Raw genomic sequence first — 25,032 nt, 5'->3', positions numbered from 1 at the left:
TCTCTTCAGCAGACTTTAATCCTAAAGTCTGGAAGAAGTGAAATATGTCACCATCCTGGAGTTTGCGTACCAAAATTAATCCTATTTAGTACATTAGATCTTTATCTAAACCTCTTTGTCCAGAGGATGAGAGACCTGACCCTGAGAGAAGGATTTCCAAATGCCTTCAGTTGCTCTATCAGTGCTTGTTATTTGAACATAGAAAAAAAGAAATCCCCCAATTTTACAAATCAAACACTTCTAGGCATAAGCTATTCTTGAGGGCTATCTGTAGGCAAGCTGCTGAAGAATTAGGGCAATAAATCACTGTGCTGCTTTTCCTTACTCCCTCTGTTAGAACCATGCTTTCAGTGCTCAGAAGGGATTTCCAGATTACTCTCTTCTACTAGGCAACCCTTCTTAACATAACAAACCCACATTTTTAGTGTTGTCTAGCTTACCTTTGCTCACGTTGATGCCTGCTCTGACTAAAGGACTGTGAAGAGTAGGTCTTCAGTGAATGAAATCAGGGAATTGTGGCTGAAATCTGGCCACTCCCATCTTACACAACACCTGGCTATTTCTGCCTTTGGTGGGCTACTTGCAGGTAGGAAGCCACAGAAACTTTTCTGTTGTGGTGCAGAAAAACTTGCTGGCAGAAATTCTGTCTTAAAGAACAAATAGCAAAACATTGTTTCTAAGAGGTAAGATGAATGAGACTCCCCAGAAACAAAGACTTCTTAATATTTCTAACAGAATACCCTGGAAAGCAATGCTTCTGGTTTGCACATTTCTCCCATGCTACTCTTTTTATCATAAACAAGAGAAACATTTTTACACCTGACTTCACCACTCCTTTTCTGAGCCCATTACCTTTTACTAATGGTAAGTTCAAAGAAATAAAATTTTGCTTCCAAAAGTAAATTAGATATGTAATATTTTCATAAATAAGCACTTGAAAAACAAACACTGTAACGAATGTACTTACTTTCAGTGTCATTGGCATTGCTTTGTGATTTTTTTCAAAGCTCTTAACATGGCATTCTTTGCATGATATCTTGCAAAAATTGTCTAGAAAAGTACCAACTTTACACATCTATCAATTAAATAAGCTGTATTCAGGAAGCTGAAGGTTTGCTAATAGGTAATGAGGAATTCTGTAAGATGGCTGACAACTAAGGCAGTGAGAAAGAGGGGGAAACAGTGTTTGTACATATTTTAGAGCATACTGAAAACCTTACAGACATCCTGCTGTTCACCTGCATTTTTCCTCCCTGTGTCTGTCATGACCAATTAGTTTCATGTCCCTTGGGTAATATCATGCTAATTAAATATTAGAAACCGTGGGGAAAAGTGGCAAGAGGTTTTTCTTTTGCTGTGCAGTTTAACAGTAAGTGACAAGCACCAACCTTCCAATATCATATGCAAACTGTAGGATTTCCTGGTGACATTCACAATCATAAATCCTAACGTGCTACACAAATATGCATAATTTCAGTAAAATTCAATGAATGACAGCACAACAGAATGCTTACAAGCAGCATTAAAAGGGGAAGGATGCAAGAATTAAGGAAGTTTCTTTAAAGAGCTAGGAGACAATTTGTAACTAAACAGTTTTATTTACTTTTTTTTTCCAAAATAAAAAACACAAAATAACCACCAAGATTAAAGGCCATAGACAGCATTAACCAAATGAACCAGCCACTTGGTTATAGTAGCTGATAACTAGAATAACTGGATATTATTATTGCATATACCTCAGGTTCATTTATATATCCATTACAGTTTGGCAAGATTACAATCATACAGTAGCTTTGGTTGTGTAAAACCTAGTAGCAATACTTACTTAAAATGTGACTGGTTAACATTTTATGACAACAGCTATTTTTCTGTCTTGACACGCCTTCTCTCATTCCATGTTCTTGTCCACATTGTCACTGACCAAGAATTAAGGAGACATATTTGCAACCATCGTTTATAGCCCTTCTTTATCACCACGGGGTGATGGATCTCAGGGGTAGGAATCTCTCACTTGCTCTCCTCATGAAGGTTTGTAGAGCAGCCTCTCCTCCCTTGCTGGTGGCTCCCACCACCCAGCTGTGGTAGCCTCAGCCTGGCATGAGTCCGTGCAGAATGCAAATATGTCGAGGTGTTTATGGCTTTCAGGCCCAAGCCTTTCCTGACCTACAGTGCTGGGGGGTGACTGTACTGCCTTGCCTTTGGATACAGAGAAAAAACCACAAACAAACAAACAGCTTTTCACATTGGTGTGCTGAGCTGCCAGCACAAACAGTATTAACAAACCTAATACACAATACTACCTTGGTTACAGAGTTGTGCCTGAGACACTGCACAGGATTGCATGTGTATGTTCTACAGTCTATGTATTTTAGTTTTGGTCTTTTAAAAATGCTCTCATCCTTATGTAATCTAGTGTAACACTGCGGCTTTAGAGTAATGGTTAACAAAAAGTCATAAACACACAAGCTATTTGGAAACACCGGAAGCTTTTGCTTGTCCTGCATCACTTGTGCAGAATTCCTGCCTTTCTGCCATCAGTCTGCCCCAGCATTCTGGGAACATCTACTTCCACAGGAAATACATCACCTACTTAAAAATAACCTAAAACTCTCAGTTCTATGTGGGAAAGCTATAAAAGAATTTGGATCAAACTGAAGTAATCTTGCGTGTGAAGACCCTTCTTCACTTACAAAATGCTGGAACACTAGATAACTAGATCTACTTGTTTGTGCAGCCCTTTCATTTGCTTGCACCGAAGCAAAAAGGAATTCAGCATGAGGAACGGCTGCATGGTGAAGATCCTGCAGAACAAGGTAACTGCCATGCAGTAATTCAAATGCAAGCAGTGTAACTGCTTTTTGCATTCAGATCCATACTTGTATAAGGATATAAATTAATAAGCCCTTCTAAATGATTTTAGAAATATCCTCTTTGATCTAGACATATAAAACCTCTGACTACTTAGAATCACTAGATTTCACATGGCCCACGTAGTCATAATTATTTGCACTTACATGGCAAATATTAGAAATACATTTGCCTGCAGTTGAACAGGTAATTATACTGTCTATTATTCAGCTGAGCAAAGATCAAGCACTCTATATCTTGCAGTTATTGGATCTTATTCTAACCCTTTGCTTTAGAAAGGGGAAATAACCATCTAATTATATTACCAGTGCACAGTACTTAGTTTGAAAAAGACAACCTATAGTAGACAGCTAGATTTTTTTTTTCCTAAGATGACTTTTTATGAGATACTCTGAAAGCAGTCTCTTATGACTGAAGATTGTCTATTTCACTGTACTCGCATAGTAAAAATAGTTAAAATCTAATTACAAAGCTGCTACATGGTTATTTTGTGGTCTGTAAAACAAAACAGTATCCAGAATTTTATCTGAACAAAATACACCAGACAGTATAAAAATATTTCCCAACTGGAGATTGAAACATTAATGCTGGATTTGGGTTTCTTTTTTGTATAAAAAGTAATGTAATAATGGTTGACATTTATCTGCTTACCAGTCAAAAATATACATTATGACTTCAAGGAGCTGTTCCAGGCTCATTTTCAGTGAGCTTGTGCTTTTGACCCTAGAAGTAATAAATGCACAAGTGGAACGCAGTTTCCTGAAAACCTGAACTTTTATCGTATTTCTAACAATAAGAGTAACTTCTGGCTATGGATTTCCACTTATTTGCTTTGTTCAGGCAACTACAGCAGAGGAATTCCAGAAGCACCACTTCCGCTTTGAATGATGTTTGTTCAGTGCAACATCTTCCTTTTCTCTCTCCTTTTTAACTCGCTGGTAGTGATCTTCTTCCTTTAAATACCACACAGGCGGCCACCGATGCCTCTCAAAATATTCTTGATTATCTGATAAAAAAAAAAGCCAATAAAAAAAAATCCCCAAAGATGCCAGTAAGATACACAAATCCCAGAAATGTCTTGCAAAAAGCTATGCAGCTAATCATTGATCCGTTCTCTATGCTGGCTTGCTTATCAAGGATTCACCCAGTTTCCTCAAATGCCTTATGAGTGAAAAGACTTTCAAAGCAGTTCCATACAAGAGGCATTAGTTCACCAAAACTATAAAAAAACCCAGGCCTTTACAGAGTGTATTTTTCACTGCAGAGCCTGAAAAGAGCTCTGTTCCTTTTAGCATCTCTGAAATAGGTAAAGAACATGATGCTTGCCCAGCAATCGGGCTAATGATTATGACCTTTCTTTGCAGATCAGAATTTATGAATGCTGTTCAAGATAGCACAGAGGTTCAGTCTCATGGCTTAGCTACGTGAATTCATCTTTATGTTTCATCAACTGAGTGGCGAGAAAGAAGGGGAAACCTGATGAAAACTGATGGGGAAGTTGCCCATACCTGAAGATTTAGCTTTGATTTCCTTGCGGAACTTGGAGCAAACGCTGTTGTAGTTGGTGCAGATGTAGTGCAAGCACCAAGCTGCCAGCTGGTTAGCATTGTGAAACTGTGAAGAAAAACAAAGAGCTTATTCCATTTCCTGGGGTTATCATTCACTTTGCAGCCCCTATTAACAGCTAAAGCTGGAATGGTCCCAGCAGATGGTACCTGGCTGTACTCTCCCAGGTGATCATTCTGACTGCCAGCTCTGCTCTCGGAGTATAAACATGAGCTAGCTGCTGGCCACAGAGGATATTCCAACAGTACTTAGAGATATTGCTTGTGTCTCCAACCAGGAGAAGGAAATAAAAGAAAGATTGCCCTTCTTAAGATAAAAATGAAGTGAAACAAGCTGCTTTCTCTTGGGAGGGGTTCAGTTCTGGTTTTACAACAGGATTACAGGTCTTGAAAACAGAGGGTCTCAAAAACAGCTGCAGGGAATCTTGCACGATGGCCAGTGTTTTAGTGCCACTTCAAGCCAAGCTGCAGCTGACTCATTGTTAGTGTGAAATCAAGACTAATAAAGTTTAAACAATATTTTAGCTTGTTCCACTGTAGCTGGGCGTCTGCTGCATTTTGGGAAACAAGTGTGCAGTTTAACTTTCAGGGAGCTCTCTCTTTTTATTATTTATGGGACTCAAGAAATATTCAAATGCACTTGAATATAAAGAAGATTTGCACACACTCTGAATTATCAGATGATTGACTTTAAGTAGCCAGTTTAAGGATTCAAGAAATGTTGTCTATGCAGTACAGGTCTAAGTATATCTCCAAGTACTGAATTGAAAGGAACACAAGAATCAATCACCATTGCAAAGCTGAACAGCTTCATTACATTGCTTTTCATGTTCATGCACCATGGTCATGAGAACATGGAGCTTGGAAGTTCCCCAATCAAGACAAACAACAATATATATTTGAAAGACAACTCCTCTGAAGTTAGTTAAAGGGATATTTTACCTTTGAACTAATGAAAGAAACCTTCTTTAAAATAGAAGATTGACTGATAATAAAACTTAGTTCTTTCTCAGGAGTGCAGGCTTTGAGCCACTTAGAAGCAATGCTCAGAACCAGTAGAGAGCTAAAAGCAAGTCCAGCAGCTGACCAGAATCTCTTCAGAAGGCTGTGTACACTGACCTGTGCCAGTTCCAAATAGGAGAGGACTTCTCCATCTATTGCAACACCGCTCATGGAGGCCTTTGTCAGCTCTTGCACTGCATGCTGCTCTGTTAGGGGAGAAAACTCATCATTCACAGGGCAAGCAGTCACGTTGCAAGGTCATACCATGGTCACAAAGAAGCCATGCAGCATGTTCTCCCTCCTCCTGGTGGTAACCAGCACTGTGCAGGGGCCATGTTCACACAGGTATCCTTAGCAAGCTGAGATTTGGGGGAAGTCAAATTCTGACCTTTAGAGCTGTGGCTGAAGATGTGGTTCATAACCACTTATAGAAACACAAAGTTCAGCAGCCACTAGTCTTTCTCTGGCATGGATACAATATTCAATTTAAATTAGAAATATGCATCAGCTGTCTCCTTTCAGTCATATAAAGTTTTAAATCAACAGTGCACTAGCCACTGAATTATTTATTAATGAGTATCCACACAGCACTGATAGAGAAAAGGTCACTTCAGGCCCTCTTTAGGTTTTCCAATTGGCTGCTCCTAGGGATTCAGATGAAGGCTGACCAGCCCCACCCCCCAACTATCACCTCAGTTCAAGATTCTCCTTAACCCTTTCCTAGAATGTTAAAAGTCTGAGTGTTTTTTGAGAAACATCGGCAGTTGGTTTGGTTCTGCTGGGTTCAGTTGTTGGCAGTAGCCTTTGGACTCAAAATTATTTCACCAAGAATTAAATGGCATGGAATATTCTTAATACTGTATGTATGTTTACACTGCAGTAACTACCTTAAAAAATATCCAAAACTTCAGCTAAAATGTGCAAATAAAATCTGGCAATAAAGATTTGGTCTGTCAGAACCAGTAAAGACAACAGACACAGTCCTGATGCACAACTGAAGGAGGAAGCCAGGGTTTGATATGTGATTAAATTTTGCCTTAATGTAGTCCTGTAGGTGGGTGTAGCTTTGTTTCAGCTTTCTCTGAGTTTTGGTCTTGGTCATATCCTCAGGGCCAAATTACTGACATAGAGAAAAACAAATTAAACACAGCAACAAACCCAAACAACCCCAGGGGTTGGGGTTGTGTATGGATTTATTTTTAAAACTCTAGTGGTATTCTAACCTGTAATTTTTCTTTAAATATGGTTTTCTTCATGAAATGAGGGCTGAATCCCCATGGATATACCAAAATATCCAATTGTCATCTAGTGAAAAGGGACCTAGACAGCATTTCTAAAAACATGATCATCTAGGTAAGTTTTGAATTGGCTCAGTTATTCTCTTTGAACAGAAATATAAAGTGGAGCACTTCATTCATTACTTAATGGAAAACCCAGAATCCTTCCTGGTTTTAGGTAAATTAACAATAATAGAATGGATATTACAATCCACAGACATTATCCTCAATGCTAAAGAGAAGGTTTATTCTTTCTGTTTTTAAAACACAGAAAACTTCAGTGTTCTGAGCTGGATTAGCACGAAACTAAAAAAGGCAAGAGAAAGGCAAATACATTTCTCTGTGTGAAAGTATCAATTTGCATTACAATACCCCTCTTAGAAAAAAAATAATTCTCTGACACTTGAGAAAATGTCCTGTGTTCCAAAAACCATTAAAGCAAATTTCAGCTATTGCAGAAGATATTGCATTGGACAAGGCCAAAAAATTGTTACCTGCTAGAGCAATCAGGTGAGGAAGGCAAAACCTATTTGCCAATGCAATTAACTCAAGGGTGTCCAGTTCCTGACTGGAGGACAGTTGCTTGGTATACAAGTAATCTAAAACTGCTTGCATGGAGGTCTTGTTTATGTTGGGCAGAGCTACCTGGAAAAGATATTAAAAAAGAGAATTTATAATTATTAAGGGATTTTCATATAGTAGCTATATTTCACTTCTCTCACTTAGCTTGACTGTCTCTTTTTCTCTTCAAGGCATTTCAGAAATGCAGGGAAAACATTTTTCAAAGCAGAAATTTCCCATTCAAGTTCAAGACTGCCAACAGGTAAGCATTGCTCCAGAGTCAGATCCTTTGCCAGGTTATATCCAAGCTGGAATTGGATCCACATCAAACAGTGATCTGTTAAATGCTCTCTAGCCTGCAAACTGACAGCTACACATGACAGTCACTGAGCACTTCCCATGCCAAACCTCCCTTGGTGGACTCCTTGAGGAATGCAATCTATCTGCTCCTGGCAAGGGATTTTCTGTGCATTCTGAGAACAACAGAAAACAAAGGATAACAGTAAAACCACCCCTCTCAGTCTTTTGGTAAATAACCAAATTGTCCAGGTAAACAAGGTTGAGAAGGAACTGAGTACTGAAGAAATGAGGAAAAAAAAAAAAAAAGTAAGCCCTTTTTGCCCCACACATGTAGTGAGTGTAACCAGCATGGAATGAAGCTGCCAGGACTAGGATAAAAACTGTCTAATTTCTCATGCTAAAGCATAAACCTTTCATGCATATCAGCCACTCTGGGAAGCAGCTCAGTTCTCCAAGTGAGAGCAGCTAGCTGTGAAACTCATTCATTATTGATATATTTTTGTTAATGCAGAGAACTATAAATTTAATGAATGTGTTTATAAAATTTGCCCCAAATACAGAAAAGATAGTATGTAAAAATGGATGGTTTTTATTATTTGTAAACCATTCAATTCATATCTACCTATATTTTAAAACTTCCAAAAGCATTACTGAATGCTTTAAACTCTACAAAGTGGAAGCTAAATATTTTAAATTGGAATGATGAGCTAAGACTGTGAAGCTAATAATTAAAAATAGGCTGGTAGAAAATAACTGCATATTCTTCACTGCCAAATGCTGCATACTAGAATCAAATGATGTATTTTTATTGAACCACTTGTTGATTGTTCCTCTGGGAAAGGAATTATGTTTACAGCTGTATTAGAAGAAGCCAGAAAAATCTAAGTAGAAAAATATCTATCAGGATATTAAACAAAAAAAAACTTGAACATTTCATATGAGCATAACTGTATGGAAAGCAACAAGAAAACCAAACAAACAAAAACAACTGGGTATGGCACAAGAAAAAGTATTAGCAGAGTGTTTGGAATTTGAAAAACAGACCATGAAGGCACATGAAAATACAGGGCTTCTGCAAAATCTTATTCAAAGCATTGAGATATTTTCAACTGTATTGCATACCTGCACTACATTACTCCTACTCTACATTATTCACAAGATGATGCATTGCATAACCTAGGCTGAGTTTCTGCTAAAGTTAGTAGAACTTCTCCTAAAGTTAGCTCAGTTTCTACTGTGAAAACAGCTTCCTTTTCTAGTTTAACACTCATATGTCTTTAAGCCTTTTTTATCTTTAATTTATTTATCAATGTCCCTGCCCCAAGTGTCCTTTGTAGTGATTTTGATTTTATAAATATATATTCACAAAATCACAAATTCTTACTTAATTTCCTTCCCCACATTTAATATTTTTACAGGACTTTGGGTTTAAACACACCCCAGTGCTGGAGGAAGACCTGTGCATTGGAGAAAGTATGTTATCTTCCTGGGCAGCCTTATTTAATGCCTTAAGAAGAAAAGTATTCCAGGTTTGCAAGGAAGAATAAATCCCTGATTTTAGGGATTGTAGCAACCTTTCAAATAAATAATGCTTCCATCATCCTAAATCCATCAGACACTGTAAACAAAAGACACAAAAATAGACAAATACCTCACTGTTGGAGCTTTCAATAAATGATCCTCCAAACATAGCAGACATCCACTCACAGCTGCAGATCAGCAGTGGCTTGTGGGCCTTGATGCTTCCATCGTCCAATTTAAATGTCACATCTGCCATGGGAACAAAGGCACAGGAGTGCTGCAAGTCTGTGTTTAAGGTGCAACCTTGTCTCAAGAATGTGTTTCACTTGGTTCATTTTCACTTCCTTCATTTCCCATGACCTCCACCTCAAAAATAACTCTTGCATTTTAAATAGTTAATAAAAAGCTTTAATTGTAAAGGGAGATATTGAATGTTCAACATTTCTGAGAATTGGGTTGCTTATTTAAAAGCTATGAGATTTTGAGAAATGAAACTACAGAATCCCAGGCTGGAACAGTTGGCCTGGGTAACACGACAATTTTGGGGTCATCCCTCCTCTCAGAACAATGTAGGCTGTCACACTGTTTGAAGTCTATGAAGTGACAGTAACCAAGATGAGAAAAAAAAATAGATTTCTTCCTGCTTAAGCATGTATTTACTTACCAGAAAATGTCCCTTTGCAAAGGCACTCTTTTATCCGATTAGCTTTTCTGACATGAAATGCTTTAGTAATCTCTTGATTCATGAAGGCTTCTTTATTCATAATATTCTCCACCATCATTCTCAAGTCAAATACTTCCAAGATTTCAGCAATCTGAGCCAGTCTGGTGAGGTCTTTTTCGTTTTCATCCAGTTGGCCTGTGTATAAAAACTGCAAAACAGTTTTAAAAGGTGCAGCCTGCACAGAGGAATCCATTTTTACCACAGTTACAGGACATGTCCGCTTTGAGACAGGATTCACTTGCATTTCCTTGTGCACACTAACAAACCCCTTACCCCAGGAGGACAGAGGTCTTGCTGCAGAGTTTGTTTCACCAGATTCAGGTTCTAGCATGTTTAAAGACTCACTGCTTCCTGGTGGGGGAATTTTAACATTAGGAGATTTCAAGGATGCCTCGTCACTGTCACTGTTTGTCTCAAGGTGACTCGTCAGAACATCCTTATTTGTATTTTCTTTATTACACTGTGTTTCATCCAAGTATGGACTTTCCTCACATTCCATTAAGAAAAGGTCATAAAACTTTGAAGAGGAGGTAGCTAGGTAAATCTTGTGAGCAAAAATGCAGTCTTGCTCCTGAAGAACAAACATGACATCTGCACACAGCGGGCTGTCCAATAAATATCCAGCTTCATTCATGCTCGGTGTGGGACACTCAGGAATTTTGATAACTGGAGGAGGGGCTTTTGGAGGTAGGAATGGAGCCTGAAGCAAAGGTTTTTGGACCTTCTTCAAATGGGATTTCCAGAATTGCAGGTGTCTTCTGGAGATCAGGGCAGCTCTAATTGCATTGTCAAACACATCTTTAATTCCAAACTGGTCAAATACACTGGTTTCATAGTAGGGTATCCCAAGTTCCTTGGCAACCTCTCTGCCTCTCTCTGGTGGCAAAATGTCTCCCCTTTTTATTGGCCTAGGGTAAACAGAAAATGAACCTTGTCACACAAAGTTACGCTAGAAAGCATGCAATTTTACCAAATATTCAGCACTAAATCTGAGATAGCTATCATTCAAATGAAACAAACTATAAAACTAAGTGCACAAAGCCCTTTGCAAACCTACAATCATGACTCTACAGAGTTTTAGAATAGCACATGTTTTTAATTTCATTTAAGTTTGGTGGTGTCTTTGCAATGTTACTAAATACATGTAAAAATCATTTAGGCAAAATGGAGCTGCCTCTTACTTAAAGTGAAATTTACAGTAAAAAAATTTGATAGGATACTCGAGAACTTTCGTTATTTAAAAAACCTCCTACCACCCCTTACTACTCAAGATATTCTGTCACAACCATCATTTGAACACAAATGGAAATTCTCATGGCATAAAAAATGCCAGAAATAGAGCTAAATATGAAATGGAAATATTTCTTAAGCTCATGCTTTTTAAAGAAAATCATAGTAGCCTACAACAAAAGAGTAACAGTACACACTGCAAGAGATAGGCTTGTTTTGGCTGCAGAAGTATTATGTGGGAACTCATGAATTTCCAGAGCAGCTCTAGTACATGATGCAGGGTAAACAAACCAGTAAAAAGTCTGGGCTAGGATCCATTTTCCCAGCAAAAAAAAAAATCATCTCCCCAGAAGACACGACCCAAGAGCGTGTTCGCTGAGCCCACCATATTGGGCAGACACGAGCTGGCACAGATGGAACACGCCCCAGACAACAGTTGCTGAGTGCCAGCTAATAAATACCCAGTTCAGGTGGCAGGAGTCTGTGCCAGACACACAGAGTTCTGACTCAAACTTACTAACGGTGGAACCAGGGAGCAGGATTAGGGCAGAAGAGTTTTGAAAAAAGACCATTGCCTTTTAAAGAGTCAACCAAAAAGCCCACGCCACCCTCATAACAAGAAATGTTTAACGAACAAACAGACCTATAAAAATCATATTGCTAAGTCAAGAGTTTGACTGCAGGGCAATGCAAAGTTTTCTAAGAGTCCACAAAATATTAATTCAATCTCTTTACGGAAATTTGTTATGATACAGTCATTAATTACACAATCATGGATATTATTTCAGTGAATCTGGTCTCACTGATACTCCCATAAAAGGAATAAATTGGAAGCAAGCCAGTTATTGTGGGACTGTTGTGGCCAAATATGTGAAGGGTTGTATTTTGTATCTGGGAGAAACAAAGCTTTTCTAGAACCCAAACGCTCAAACGCTCTTTTAATCTCAGAACTTTTAGAAGTTTAATCTGCAACCATTTCATTTTCTGCTATGATCTAGGATTACATTTACAAAAAATAAATAATTGAGAATTAAGAAAATTCTAGTAGAATCTGCCAGTTTAAACCAGTACCTGACAATAGTGAGAGGGTAGGACATGATACACATGTTCAAGGAAAAAAATTCATAAGAATACATTCAATAATCATTACCATCTCTATCTTACTAGAGTGTTCTGCCACCCAAATATGTTCAGATATCCAATGTGCAAAATTTTTGTGGGAAACTTAATAACTGTGTGTATTAAAGAACTAACCAACTCAGATGACAGAATTAAAAAAAAAAGAAAGCACATATATCCTCATTGTACCAAAAAAAGGAAACTAGGCTCTCTAGTTTTTCTTTTGCAAGTGTTGTACCTGACTACCAAGGTGATTTTTTTTTTTAATTCTCATTTTTGTTTAAACTTTACCTTGCCAGAGGCCGTCTGGCTCTGTTAACAGCCTCGAGATCTGCATAGCGGAGATCCAGCTGGCAGCCCACCAGAATGACAGGTGTGCGAGGACAGAAGTGCTTGATTTCTTGATACCACATTGTTTTCACATGATTCAGGGAATTAGGATTAGCGATTGAAAAGCACAGAACAACAACATCGGACCTGGAAAGGTAACAAGAAAACACGTGATGAAAACCCCACAAATGATTTTTGCTGCAGTTTCACCGATTTCCGTCACTACTCCGCTCTGCTCTTTGACAAACGTGCTGACACCCAGATGTCAGAATACATGTTGTTCGTGCAGAGGCGTGAGAGAAGCTACACATTTCACCACAAAAGCATGGGAGCACAAAGCCACATGCCCAGGAAGCACTGCCCCTCCATGCCGAGATGATCCCAGCACGTGTGAGCGGAGCACTAAGAAGAGAGGTAGGGCTTTCCATTCTCTACTTTTACACAACAGTTACTCACAGGCTGCCACTGCTCCAGAAATAATTCTGCTGACTGGACACCTAAATTGCAGTTCAAAGATCATTGGTGCTCAGGAGTTAGAGAGGAGCTGTGCAAAACTTCAGAACAGCCACACAGGCAGACACAGATCACTTGTGAACTTGTCATGGAGAAATACCTTCACTGCAGTGTTGAAAGTACTGAGGTGGTTGCAAAAGCAATGTGCTTTGCACAGCAATTCTCCAATGCCTTTAATAAATAACCTGTTAGAAGGGCAAACTACTGCAGAATGACCACTTCTACAATATCAGCAAAAATAAACATTACAGTGAAAATAAGGTCAGTAAACTGTAGAATAGGACAGTGGCTTAAATGAGAATAAGCATGGCAATATTTTCAGGCTTTTAAAGGTTTCTAAGAAAAGAGAAACTACTTCACTAAATGACCTTGCTATATAAATTATAAGTATGAGGATTAGGGTTGACAGTTCATCCACTGAACCACAGCCTAACTCTTGTCAGAGCTGGCACCCAAAGGCAGAGAAATGATTGAATACTTGTCTCAGGGCATACCTAACTAGGGGCAATTTCATTATTTATAAACAAGCAGTTCTCCAGCTCTTGGGTCTCTTATGGAAAAAAAAAAAAAAAACAGAAAAGAAAAGAAGAAAAAAAAGTTGAATTTAAACTCTTGAGAAAAATTGAGAAGGGACATTTTGAGGAGGCAACTTATTGCTACAGAATTGTCAGCAGGATAAGCTCAGCAATACCATCTCTATCTCAGTTCTATTATTCTTTAATTTAGCACCAATGTGTTGTATCTGCAGTTTGTGTCATGTACAGAGCATCAGCAGCAGTGAATCTTAACATTCAGCTTTTAAATAATGAAATACCTCCTCAGTAGTGCTGCTTTCTACATTTCACTGAGGGCATAGATATATCCAGCTATTTCTAAAGATAGCTGCACACAATACGGAGACTGCTGTGAGCATCAATTTAATGCAAGAGAAATGCTCCTGCTCCAAATTTTTGTCTTCTATAAACTGCAGCACATCTGTCATATCTAGGAACAAGGTCTTTTCAAACTGGAAAGTTCTCTAGTAAATAGTGATGGGCTAAGCAGCCAACACAATGGTCTGCTGCACAGCTGAGGCAAACATGCTTTCAACTCAAACTTGCTCTATTCAAGGTCAGGTAGAAGTAAAACCTAAACCCCAGCAGACATTTGCTCAGATCCCAGAAAGAGAAATCAATGTACAGCTAAGGTACAAAAACCTCTGTGTTACATGTATTCTAATAGGGTCAATTGTTGTTTAATTCAAGGCCATTGCAACTGCTGGAGTGGCAAGCATTGGCTGTCTTGCTGCTCCTAACTACAGCTAAGCATCTTACAGAGACAGCCTGTCAGCATCCTTCAGAAATTAATACCTAAGCCCAGTAATTGCAGTCACGAGGACCCGACCCTCCTGACTTTACAAGCCACAAGACACACACCCCATCTCCCAGAAAACCGAAAGGAAACGACTCCAGCAGGTGTTCCCAGGCAGGACACAGCAGTTCCCCCAGGTGCCCGGTGCTGGGCTGGGCACAGCCTGTGCTCCGGAGGGAGCCAGGGGTGAGCCGTGTCCCTGGCCAGGGCAGGCCCAGAGCACCCAGCAGGCTGGCCCAGCACAGCCCTGCATGTCTTACAGCCCTTGCCAAGGAGTATCATGTTTTTGCCACCGTGGTCCTTGAGCAGCTCCTAGCCTCTGACCTTTGCTGGGCAACCATAAAATGGAGATGAGCAAAGCTGGGCTCTTCCAAACTCACTGCACTGCACTAACAGGACATTGTTACCTTACTGCCTTCCACATGAAGAGAAAAACAGAGTAAAGAGGTAAAAAAATGTGATTTGCAAATTATTTATCCTGTGTTAAAACTTGGACTTCCCTATAAAACAACGATTCCTGAGAGTTCTGCATTGGGCGGAGAGAAATTAATGGTTCTGTGCCATGAGCAGGATGGATGGGAAAGCACTGGGTAGTGGCAGAGTTCAACGCTGAACCAGCACCACAGCTGGCTCTGCTAGCTCACAAAACACAGCCTCTCCATCATAATAAATTAACTTTTCATTCAAGTCATAAGCACAATTTGCACTCAGTACCAACTGGAGACAGAAATGTATGAGGAAGATTAACCAGCTACGTAGAACTGTGAGCATTTGAGGAAAGGTGTCAGTTGGAAACTTTAATTAAAGTACCTATGATTCCTATTAATGTCAAAGGCACATTTACAACTTGCTAACACCGCAGTATAAAGTTTGGTTTGACATTTGTTCATAAAAAGCAGACCCTGTCAGGTTAAAAATATGCATGCATATTTCCCAAACATTAAAAATTTACCAATGTTATTTTAATATTCTCAGGGAATGTAAAAGGATATGATTTTTTAAAATGCCTATTCTACTGCCATTTTGTGCAGTTACTTTTTGTGTTGGTTACCTAGAGAATGAGAAAGAAGAAAACAGAAGTAAACCTGATTTGTCCTTTCTCTCTGCACCAACATGTTCACAAATACAAGCTGCACTTATTCTAAAAACAGAATTTCATAGCCATTTCCCAGTAAAACTCAGGAATAATTCAAGAAACATTTTTATAAATGTGAACACCAAGAAGTGTTTTATAGAACCATTGAACAGTTTGGGTTGGAATAGACCTTAAAGACCAACACTTTCCACCCCCCTGCCATGGAAAACCAGGAAACCCAGACTGAGATCCTGAGACCCTGGGAGTGGAAAACAGCACAAGAAATCCACCTAACACCTATTCAAAAGAAATAACTCACTAAGATCAAGATTTTGACAGAAAGTAGCTTCCCACACTTATAATTTCCAAAAAATTTTGCTGTTGCCTTGCAGCCTTTCAGTGTAGAGCCCAAATGCCCCCTTTCCACCCAGCCTCTGACTTAGGAAAGCAAGGCAAAATGTGAAAAGATGTAATACCACAAATAACAACTGCCACATACTTTTTTTTATTCCTTAAGGAAGGCTTAAAGCATTGGAAGTGTCCTTCTATAATAGATAAATTACGTATACATCAAGTTGAGCCTCAGGCCCACTAACAGCACCATTTGGCACACATGTTTCTGAAGAAGGAAGGATTCCTAACAGAAATTCCATGGCAATCTCTTTCTACTCACAGTATGGAACCACAGTGGGATGCAGAGGAGAGAAGTAGGTCTGCATTAATTTTAGTGGCCTAAGTATATAAAGCATTTACTTCCCCATCAGCTGAATGAAAGAGCCTCAAAAGTTCATGTAGGTAAAAAAAAAAGAAAAAAACAGTGCATACACACAGCACATCAGAATAAAGTTACTGCAGAAAGCTGTCTCTGTGACCCTCTCTGCTTATTACAGTCCTTCTTGGGCCTAAGTCAAACTCAAAAGAGAAAAAAATCGTAACAAATACATGTGTATGCTGTAAAAATGGTTTATCACAGTTCTTCATGATCATATGATGAACTCGAATAGGCCATAAACCACTGTAACGTAGAAGGGGAGGCTCACAAATTTGGGTAGCTGAAGATGATTAGAAGATACTGCCTATTGCTTTTCTGTGGCAGAAAACAAGAGGAAGCAGCAGAGCTGAGAGACACCTGAAAGTAACTGGGTTCCCCATCAGCTGAGCCTCTGCTAGCGAAGGAAGAGACTGTCCTGTGTCTGTTCAGTACCTCTGCTCTAGAGAGACATCTGAGGATCACTTCCCACTCAGGCCAGTAATGGCTTGAGAGGCACAGGGAATGTGTGAGCTTTCATTCACAAGGCACTTCTGAAACCTCTTCAGACCTTCTCTGAAGAAAGGAGGGGAGCTGCTGGCTCAGCCTCAGTTTAGGCACCATCTGCTCCATGACAGAGGGCACTGATCTAACTAAAGGCAGACCAAGTAACTCTGGGAAGGCACAAACCTCACCCTAATCTCACTGAATCTGATGAATGCAAATACCTTTTTACATCAAAGCTACCTTGGTTTTGTTCTTACAGAAACAGCATCATCATTGTCCCTTGAGGAAGAAACATCAGACAGGTTGGTGGAAGTCTTTAGATATCAGTGATAAAGCCCTGTTCTCATGGACTGCTTTCAGCAGATTCCAAAGGTATATTTTTAGGGATTCAATTACATTGGAGTAACTGGTAAAGGGAATTGTAATCACACAGAAGAAGTCGAATGCATGTGTTCCTCTGCATACATACAATGCCCACAAGGCTTACAAAATCCATTCACAACGGAGGAAACACTCTAAACATATTTTAAGAGGCTCTGTCAGCAGTCTAACAGCAAGACTCATTCACATTTGTAAGTCATGAGGAAAAAGCTGTTTTCTGTCCATGCTGTATGAACAGATTTTGTTTGGTCTACAGCTCATATTTAAGTTGCAAGTAAATAAGTCATCCTGGCTGAATTAGCTAACAACCCCCATTCATGGTATTGAGAATAAATATTTGATTGAATTAACTCTTTGTAGGTTTGTGCTTATGCTTACACATACTAGAGCTGCATGTTAAAAAAACCCAGGATATAGAGGCTATTTATCAACTCAGCCAAACATGTTCACCTGAGGGAGGAAATAAAAAAAAAAAAAGAAAAGGATGCAGAAAGGGAGAAAAAGAACTACAAACCAGCTTCTAGGATTAGCTTGAACATGATGATATGTTGACACTCTGATTCAAAACCAGATTGGACAGGAGGGTGGGAGATAGTGAATCCTGACAAGCTGAAATGTAAATTAAGATGTTTTGTCTTTACACTTGCCTCCCAGAGAAACTGCTACAGAATAACAACTTGGGCTTTAAATGAAGTTCCCGCCTCATCTGCAGGCTTAGAGAATACAATAGCACCAAGGGTAGATTGTTATTAAACAAAGAGGTGGCTGGGAGCTGGAAATCAATACACTAAATCATAACCAAGATATTATCATTTTACAGCATTTTGGGATGATTGTGCACCAAATGAAACCCTATGGGAGATTATTAATAAATGGCTGTTTGACATCACATGCTACCCAAGCTGAACTGAACAGGCTATTTCCAAAACTAAAGCACACACTTTAGTCTAAGGGGGGTAAAAATGTCATTTTGTAAACTGCAGCAAATATTTCCACAAGTCTCTGCAGCCACATCCCCCTCACTCCCTTAAGCTGTCAGGAACTGTTTCCCAAAGCTCCCAGAGGAGTGTGATTATTAAACTAAACACCACAGAGCAGAATGCAAGCTGATCTCACTCTCCATACTCCCATTAAGGGATGGCAGAGAAACATTAACTATTCCATCCCTGGTGGCATTTAAATGTTTCTCTAGTTCTGCCACACTAAAATAGTGGAAAACAGATTCCTTTTCCCCTCCTTTCATGTTTCTATCTGTGAAAAATAAAGTTAAGAAGGATTTATCTGTGCTACAAGCCCTATTAACTGTTCACCCTGTCACCTATAGCTAATCTATTTATGTAACATTTCCTAAAACTGTATGGAGCAAACTTTTCCAAGGAGCAGCAGGCGAGTTAACGACTTGCTGGTTCTTGTTACACCAGGTTTAGGACAATTAGAGGTCTTGGCTGAATGTTTGCTGGAGTAAGCCTTCCCCTGCATAAGGTGCAGATGCACAGAATTTTTTTAACAGAACCCAAGGATTATATTATTATATGATCCTTCAGATAATCAGAACACGGGGCACTTGCAGGTGTAACCTTGAGCAGTTTGGCATGAAATAGGCCTTTCACAGTATTGCAAGATTTGACACAGCTGACTAGACTGCAGCTCAATGTACAGAGGTGATTTAAAATAAATTCCTATAAATATGAACATCCAGCATTGAAAAACTAGTTTTAAAACGCCAACACAGATGAAATACTGAACAGTCTGCTTTGAATGCAACATTTACATTCTTAAGACAACCAAGTACCTAAGCAGCACTTACAATCGCAACATTTTAAAACTGAAATTCTATTTATAATGTATTTCTGTAGAGTTTCCAGTTACTTTCTTCATTAATAGACTTACAGGAAAACCACTAACAGGAGAGCAGGCTTCCAGAGCAGCCCTTTAAAGCCAATTAGGATATAGCAAACCTCATTCTACACAAGTTCAGTTGTGCAAACCTCACAAATGAATCACTGTGTTCATATGCTTAATCCTCGAGATCTCAAGTTATTCACGTCCTCCTCGGCGTTTGCAGGATTAGAATCTAAGTATGTTGTTTCCTCCCTCTCCCATCCTGTCAGTAAATGTGGGATCAGGGTTCAGAACATGCCTGATTCTGCTCTCCTAATCTCCAGTAATCTTCTCAGTGACACAGTATCTGTTGCAGAGTATCGGGAGGCCACATCAAAGCGGAACAGCGAGGGGAAACATGAAGTTACATCCAAATTTATCAATGCAGGCTCCACATGCTGCCAAAAGGTAAAATAGTATGGACATCTATGGACATCTTCCAGCAGCACTAAATATTAAGGTAAATATTACCTTAAAGTCTGTAACTTCTCTCACAAAGCTCATTTACAAGTGGTACAGGTTGTGCAGCCCAGATGTGTTGCCACTTTAGCGCCCGACAGAAAATTCCAGGTAATTCATGACTCTGTGAAAACTCAACTAACAGTGCTGTACACAAAGGAGGGTTGTACAAACACACAGAGTTCTACAGCCTGAAAATTTAATGGGTGGATTCAACCAGCAGAACCCTCTACAGCTTTTCTAAGGGGTAGAGAATAGAAAAGACCATCCTCCTTCAAAGTCACTTGTGTCATCAGGCAGCACAGAGAGAAGAAAAACAGCAAGACAGTACGTTTTGGCCACATGCAATAGAAAGCTGGGGCTAACACTCTACAAAGGGCATTCATTCCCAGCTGGAAAAAAAAAAAGTGTCTGTCTGTGAAGGTCTGATCAACTGCAGTGACTGAAGCAGATATGAAAAGGTTATGAAAAAGTTCAACAAGGTGAAAAAATGTGTGAGGACTGAGACCTCTCAAATGTGAGTTATGAAAATATATGTCCAAAAACCCACCTTCAGCTCAGTATTTGCCTAATACAGCTGTTCTGCTGTCTGTACTGCCACAAGGTCAGATCTAATTAAACAAACCAGAAAGACTATCACTGGCTTCAGTCCTTGCTGAAACTATGCTGAACTTTTACAAACATATGTATATACACACACATATAGAATACATGCTGGAAAAATCTAGATCACATTCATTTAAATATATATTTATTAAATATATATTTTTAGAATTTCCAGGGTTAATTGATTCACTAACAGACATTTTATATTTATAGAAGAAAAACCTCAGCTTTAATTAAGGAAATACAGAGGAGCTTCATCTTTCATGAATCTAGCTCTGCTCTCAAGAGGTTAGCTGCCCGTTCAACATCACAGGTTTCAATAAAATAAATATTTCATTGAGTGACAGTGGTATTTCCCAACATCTCTCCTTGTTTGTTGCTTGTTAGGCAACCATATTAAACAGTACATATACAGGCAGAGAATGCTCATGTTCAATTTTGTGAAACTACGATCTTATTTTGGAGAATGTTCTTTAAAATTCAAAATAGGACAACAGTTGTTGACAGAGCTTAGCAGGCTGTTCAAGGAAATGTAGCGTAGTAAAACTATGCTGCTTTTTAAATATTTATATCTTTTTAATCCTTCCAGCAGATAATCCTCTTTGCAGTGGGCAGGAACATGAATACCCGTGATTGCTAAGTCCTTGCTTTTCAAAATTTAGATTTACAATTTATTTCTACCCCAAAATTTGAATGCAAGCATTTCTTAAAATTTTACTTGGATCACTTTACCTTCCATAAGCAAAGCGCCTGTCTTTGTGGTGGTCCCCAAAAGTATCCCACAGCCTGAGGGAAACACTCACTTCATCCACAACATCTCTTGAGCGTTCAAGGACCTAGAAGAGAACACACAAAACATTCTCTTTCCCTGCATCAGACAGTTGCTTGGCAATTCACCCATCAAAAGGTCCAATACTAGGTCAAGGGTCTATCTCATGCAGTTTTTACCCAATGATGTATCTTATAAAACAGGCAGAACATTTATATCCCTAAAAATAGGTTTGATGAAGAAATTACTTTAGATCTAGAGGTATATCAGAGCATGGCTGCAGTAGAGGTCACTCGTAAAATACTTGTGAGCTCATTGCTGCATCCTGGCAGGGTAAGGCTTGCCAAGAAACAATAGCAGCACCTCACAGCATGTGCTGCACACCTTGCACACCTGCAGCCCTTACCTCCTGGCAGACACGGTACTGATCAATGGCCCAGACGGTCGGGACGTGCGTTGCCAGCAGCTGATACTGAGTCAAGGTTGTGTTGCAGGCTCTGGCACAGATCAGACGAGTCTTTCCCACTGCATTATCTCCAACCACCACACACTTGATAGTTTCAACGTTGGGTCTTTCGTAGTCCATGTCAATGTCCATTTATCAAAAACTGGAACAAGACAGTTAAAGTCGTTTTCTACTTCTGTGTGAAAACAGAGCTGTTTAGAATCAGAGCCTTTTACTTCCTCTTCTTGAGAGATGCCTGGAGACAATAAACTCTTAAGGAAAAGTGTGTAGTGAACTGTCCCAAAGTAGGCCAGCCAGTCCTTTAAATACTGCTCAGTTATGCAAATACACAACTATTTGGACCGCAGTGGCTTTATGCTGCTCACATGCTATTTTCACTTTGGTTTCTGTAAACACAAGCCTGTTTGCAGAAGATAGATCTTGGTGAAACAAGGACAGCTAGCATAAACTTACCTCTTGCTAATACTTTTTATGCCAGGAGGAAAAAAAGCCTGGGCATGAGTGGGTTTAACCTGAAGGCTACCAGTATAAACCTGCCTTCTGCAGCCCTACCCATTCAGGATTTGATTTAGGGCTGTCCAGACAACATTGCTAACAGCAAATCACACAGATGGCTTTAGCACACAATAAAACTCACTTGTAAGACAACTCCAGAGACTGTTCGCTGCAAAACCACAATTCCCATTACACCCTGCAAGTATCACACACTCTTAATTGTCCAAGGAGAAGTTTGTATAAATCATGGACTAAAATGAAACCAAAGAGCCAAGCAGGAACCTGCAAATATACTTATCTATACCTAGAAATTCTTTTTGATGTGAAATGGAAAGTGAAGAAATGTTTTGAAGATACTGTCCTCATGGAAAGATATTATTGAAACTATTTCCTTAAATATTCTATGGCAATATATTGAACAAATGTCTGGATACAAAGGCAAGCTGGAAAAAATGGATATTTGAAAGACTAAAATCAACTCATGCATGTTTACTACAGTCTGTCATTTTCATATGTGGGATCATAGTTTGATATATCTGAATTTGATTTTCTAATGTCTAGCAGTCTGCTGAACAATCTGGACTCTGCCAGGGAATTGTAATCAAGGAGGGAGTACAGGGAAAATGCAAGCCACAAACCTTTTCAGGAAGGCTTGCCTAATAATTATTTCAGCAAGGAACCTACAGCAATTTAATTGACAAAACACAGGTCATCATCTGGAGTGATGATGTCCTCTTTTCTGAGAAGAGAGCACTACAGATAGAGAAATCCAATGACTTGTTTTAATACCTTTCTTTAATATTCACATCTCATTCACACTTAGCTTTAGACTATATATTAGCTGTCAGGCTGTTTAAAATAACAGATTCAAGCTATTTTGGTGCCCATTTTTCACTGTCAGAGGCACTATGTTCCTATTTAAGAAAAAAATCATGTTTAATAACTACTAGTCAAACACTGATTTTAACTGTATTCTTTTTCATTATTTAAACTGATGTACACCAAGAAACAAAAGTCTTTGACAGAACTCAAGGTTACCCATTTAGATAAAATTATGACTATGGACTGTGTACTAATAACGATAATGGCTAAGGCACATTTGTAATCTTTATTTATGTGAGGAGGGAGAAGTTAGGGACAACACAGACAAGGAGCAAAAGTGATTTTTGCCACTACTGTGTCACACTGATGTTCCCACAGACACCGAATGCTTCTGGAAATGCTGCAGCACAGACTCTCGAAATGAGAATACATTTTGAAGTTATCCTACCTGAGACTGAAACGTGGGCCCAGACACTCTGCATCCTGGCCCAAGTGCATGGCTGCACAAGCAGAGCTCTGCAACGTGCCAGATGCAGAGCAGAGAACACTCTTTGAACACACACACACACACAAAACACACAGCAGACAACACTAAACACACACACACACATACAAACACACAGCAGAGAACACTGAACACACACACACAAAACACACAGCAGAGAACACTGAACACACACACACAAAACACACAGCAGAGAACACTAAACACACACACACACACACAAAACACACAGCAGAGAACACTAAACACACACACACACACACAAACACACAGCAGAGAACACTCTGAACACACACACACACACACACAGAGCAGAGAACACTAAACACACACAGAGCAAAGAACACTCTTTGCACACACACAGAGAGCAGAGAACACTCTGAACACACACACACACACAGAGCAGAGAACACTCTTTGAACACACACACATAGACACACAAACACACAGAGCAGAGAACACTCTTTGAACACACACACAGACACACACACACAGAGCAAAGAACACTAAACACACAAACACACAGCAGAGAACACTCTTTGAACACACAAACACACAGCACAGAACACTCTTTGAACACACACACACACACACACAGAGCAGAGAACACTCTTTGAACACACACACACACACACAGCAGAGCAGAGAACACTCTTTGAACACACAAACACACAGCACAGAACACTCTTTGAACACACACACACACACACACACACAGAGCAGAGAACACTCTTTGAACACACACACACACACACACAGCAGAGCAGAGAACACTCTTTGAACACACACACACACACAGCAGAGCAGAGAACACTCTTTGAACACACACACACACACACAGCAGAGCAGAGAACACTCTTTGAACACACAAACACACACGGAGCATTGGGCACACGTGAGCCTTCAGGGCCTTGTGACTCCGGCCCACGGCACCGGGGTTTGGGCTGCTGAGGACACAAAGCTGTTAAGAGACAGCCTTTATCCCTTCACCTGGCTTGTAACCTGCATCCTGAGAGGTTACTGGCCTGGAGCTATAGCACTCCAGAGGCTCCCAGCTCCCTTCTGTGATCCAGCCCCAGCTGCCTGCTGGATGGAAGCTCCCATGAGGCTGGTACCTGGGACGGCCACGGGCTCTGTACCCTCTCTGTGATTCCAAACACAGGAAGAGAACCAAGAGCTAACTCCTTGTTCCTCCTCAGTCATGATATAAATAAAAGTACAAAAAAATCCTTTTTTTTTTTTTTTTTACACACTACAGAGAACGTGGCATGTTCATACACCACAGCCTCATAGGCAGGGCCCCAAATGAGTAGCAAAACCCCAAGAGCTTTCAGCATGTGATCTTAAAAAGTTTCAAGTCTGAGAATAAACAGCAACCCCCTTGACATATTATGTGGTATTAAATTACTTCATATTTTATTCATGCATGGACTAGACATCACAGATGGAATGTGGAAATGTTTACAAGGATAGAAATCAAAATGAAGGAGCATGGCTAGCCAGTGTGTCTGGTTGGTTTTAAACTACCAAGCAGAGATGCCAAATCAATTTTTCTTCCAACCCAATATTCCATTAAAAAGCTGTTACACAGATTAGCTGTCATATTATATAACAATTTGATTTAAAAATTCTTCCAAAGTTCTTAAATGGTAGTTCTGCATAAAATGTGCTTCAGTCAGTCACAAAATATGTATTAAGTACAAAGTCTGGAATCTTAAAAAAATTTCAAAGAGGATAACAAAGCCTGATTAAAATTAACAGGCAAATCTAAATAAAATTAACTAGATAAATCAATGCAACTATCTGAAAATCCTAGAAAAGGAACACATGAAAAAAAAATTTAAATTGCTAGGGTTTTAGTTTTCCAATATACTTAATAACTTTATTAAAGCAAAGTTATCACAGGGCTCAGACACAGCATGCCTGAATGCCCAGCTGTAGATCAATGGCAATCTAAC

At 39.4% G+C, this 25,032-nt stretch overlaps 1 protein-coding gene across 6 annotated transcripts in view; it reads right to left on the bottom strand.

Annotated features, from left to right (window-relative positions):
- Positions 1-1,578: 1,578 nt before the first annotated feature.
- Positions 1,579-25,032, bottom strand: part of RHOBTB1 (Rho related BTB domain containing 1) — a 50,257-nt gene continuing 26,803 nt past the window's right edge. For 5 of the 6 annotated variants that reach the window (XM_038140316.1, XM_038140317.1, XM_038140318.1 and 2 more), the window contains 9 exons: positions 21,193-21,394; positions 20,750-20,853; positions 12,459-12,644; positions 9,759-10,726; positions 9,225-9,343; positions 7,207-7,357; positions 5,553-5,641; positions 4,377-4,482; positions 1,579-3,874 (listed from right to left, as the gene is read on the bottom strand). In XM_038140316.1, the coding sequence (XP_037996244.1) occupies positions 3,705-3,874; positions 4,377-4,482; positions 5,553-5,641; positions 7,207-7,357; positions 9,225-9,343; positions 9,759-10,726; positions 12,459-12,644; positions 20,750-20,853; positions 21,193-21,384 (2,085 nt within the window). In that variant the 5' untranslated portion in view covers positions 21,385-21,394 and the 3' untranslated portion in view covers positions 1,579-3,704. Of the gene's footprint in view, positions 3,875-4,376; positions 4,483-5,552; positions 5,642-7,206; positions 7,358-9,224; positions 9,344-9,758; positions 10,727-12,458; positions 12,645-12,953; positions 19,932-20,749; positions 20,854-21,192; positions 21,395-25,032 lie in introns of those variants that run through there. The other variant, XM_038140321.1, reaches the window with a different exon arrangement.

This window comes from Motacilla alba, chromosome 6, assembly GCF_015832195.1.
Source record: "Motacilla alba alba isolate MOTALB_02 chromosome 6, Motacilla_alba_V1.0_pri, whole genome shotgun sequence".
Classification (NCBI taxonomy): Eukaryota; Metazoa; Chordata; class Aves; order Passeriformes; family Motacillidae; genus Motacilla; species Motacilla alba.
This window is presented reverse-complemented; position numbering and strand designations above follow the sequence as displayed.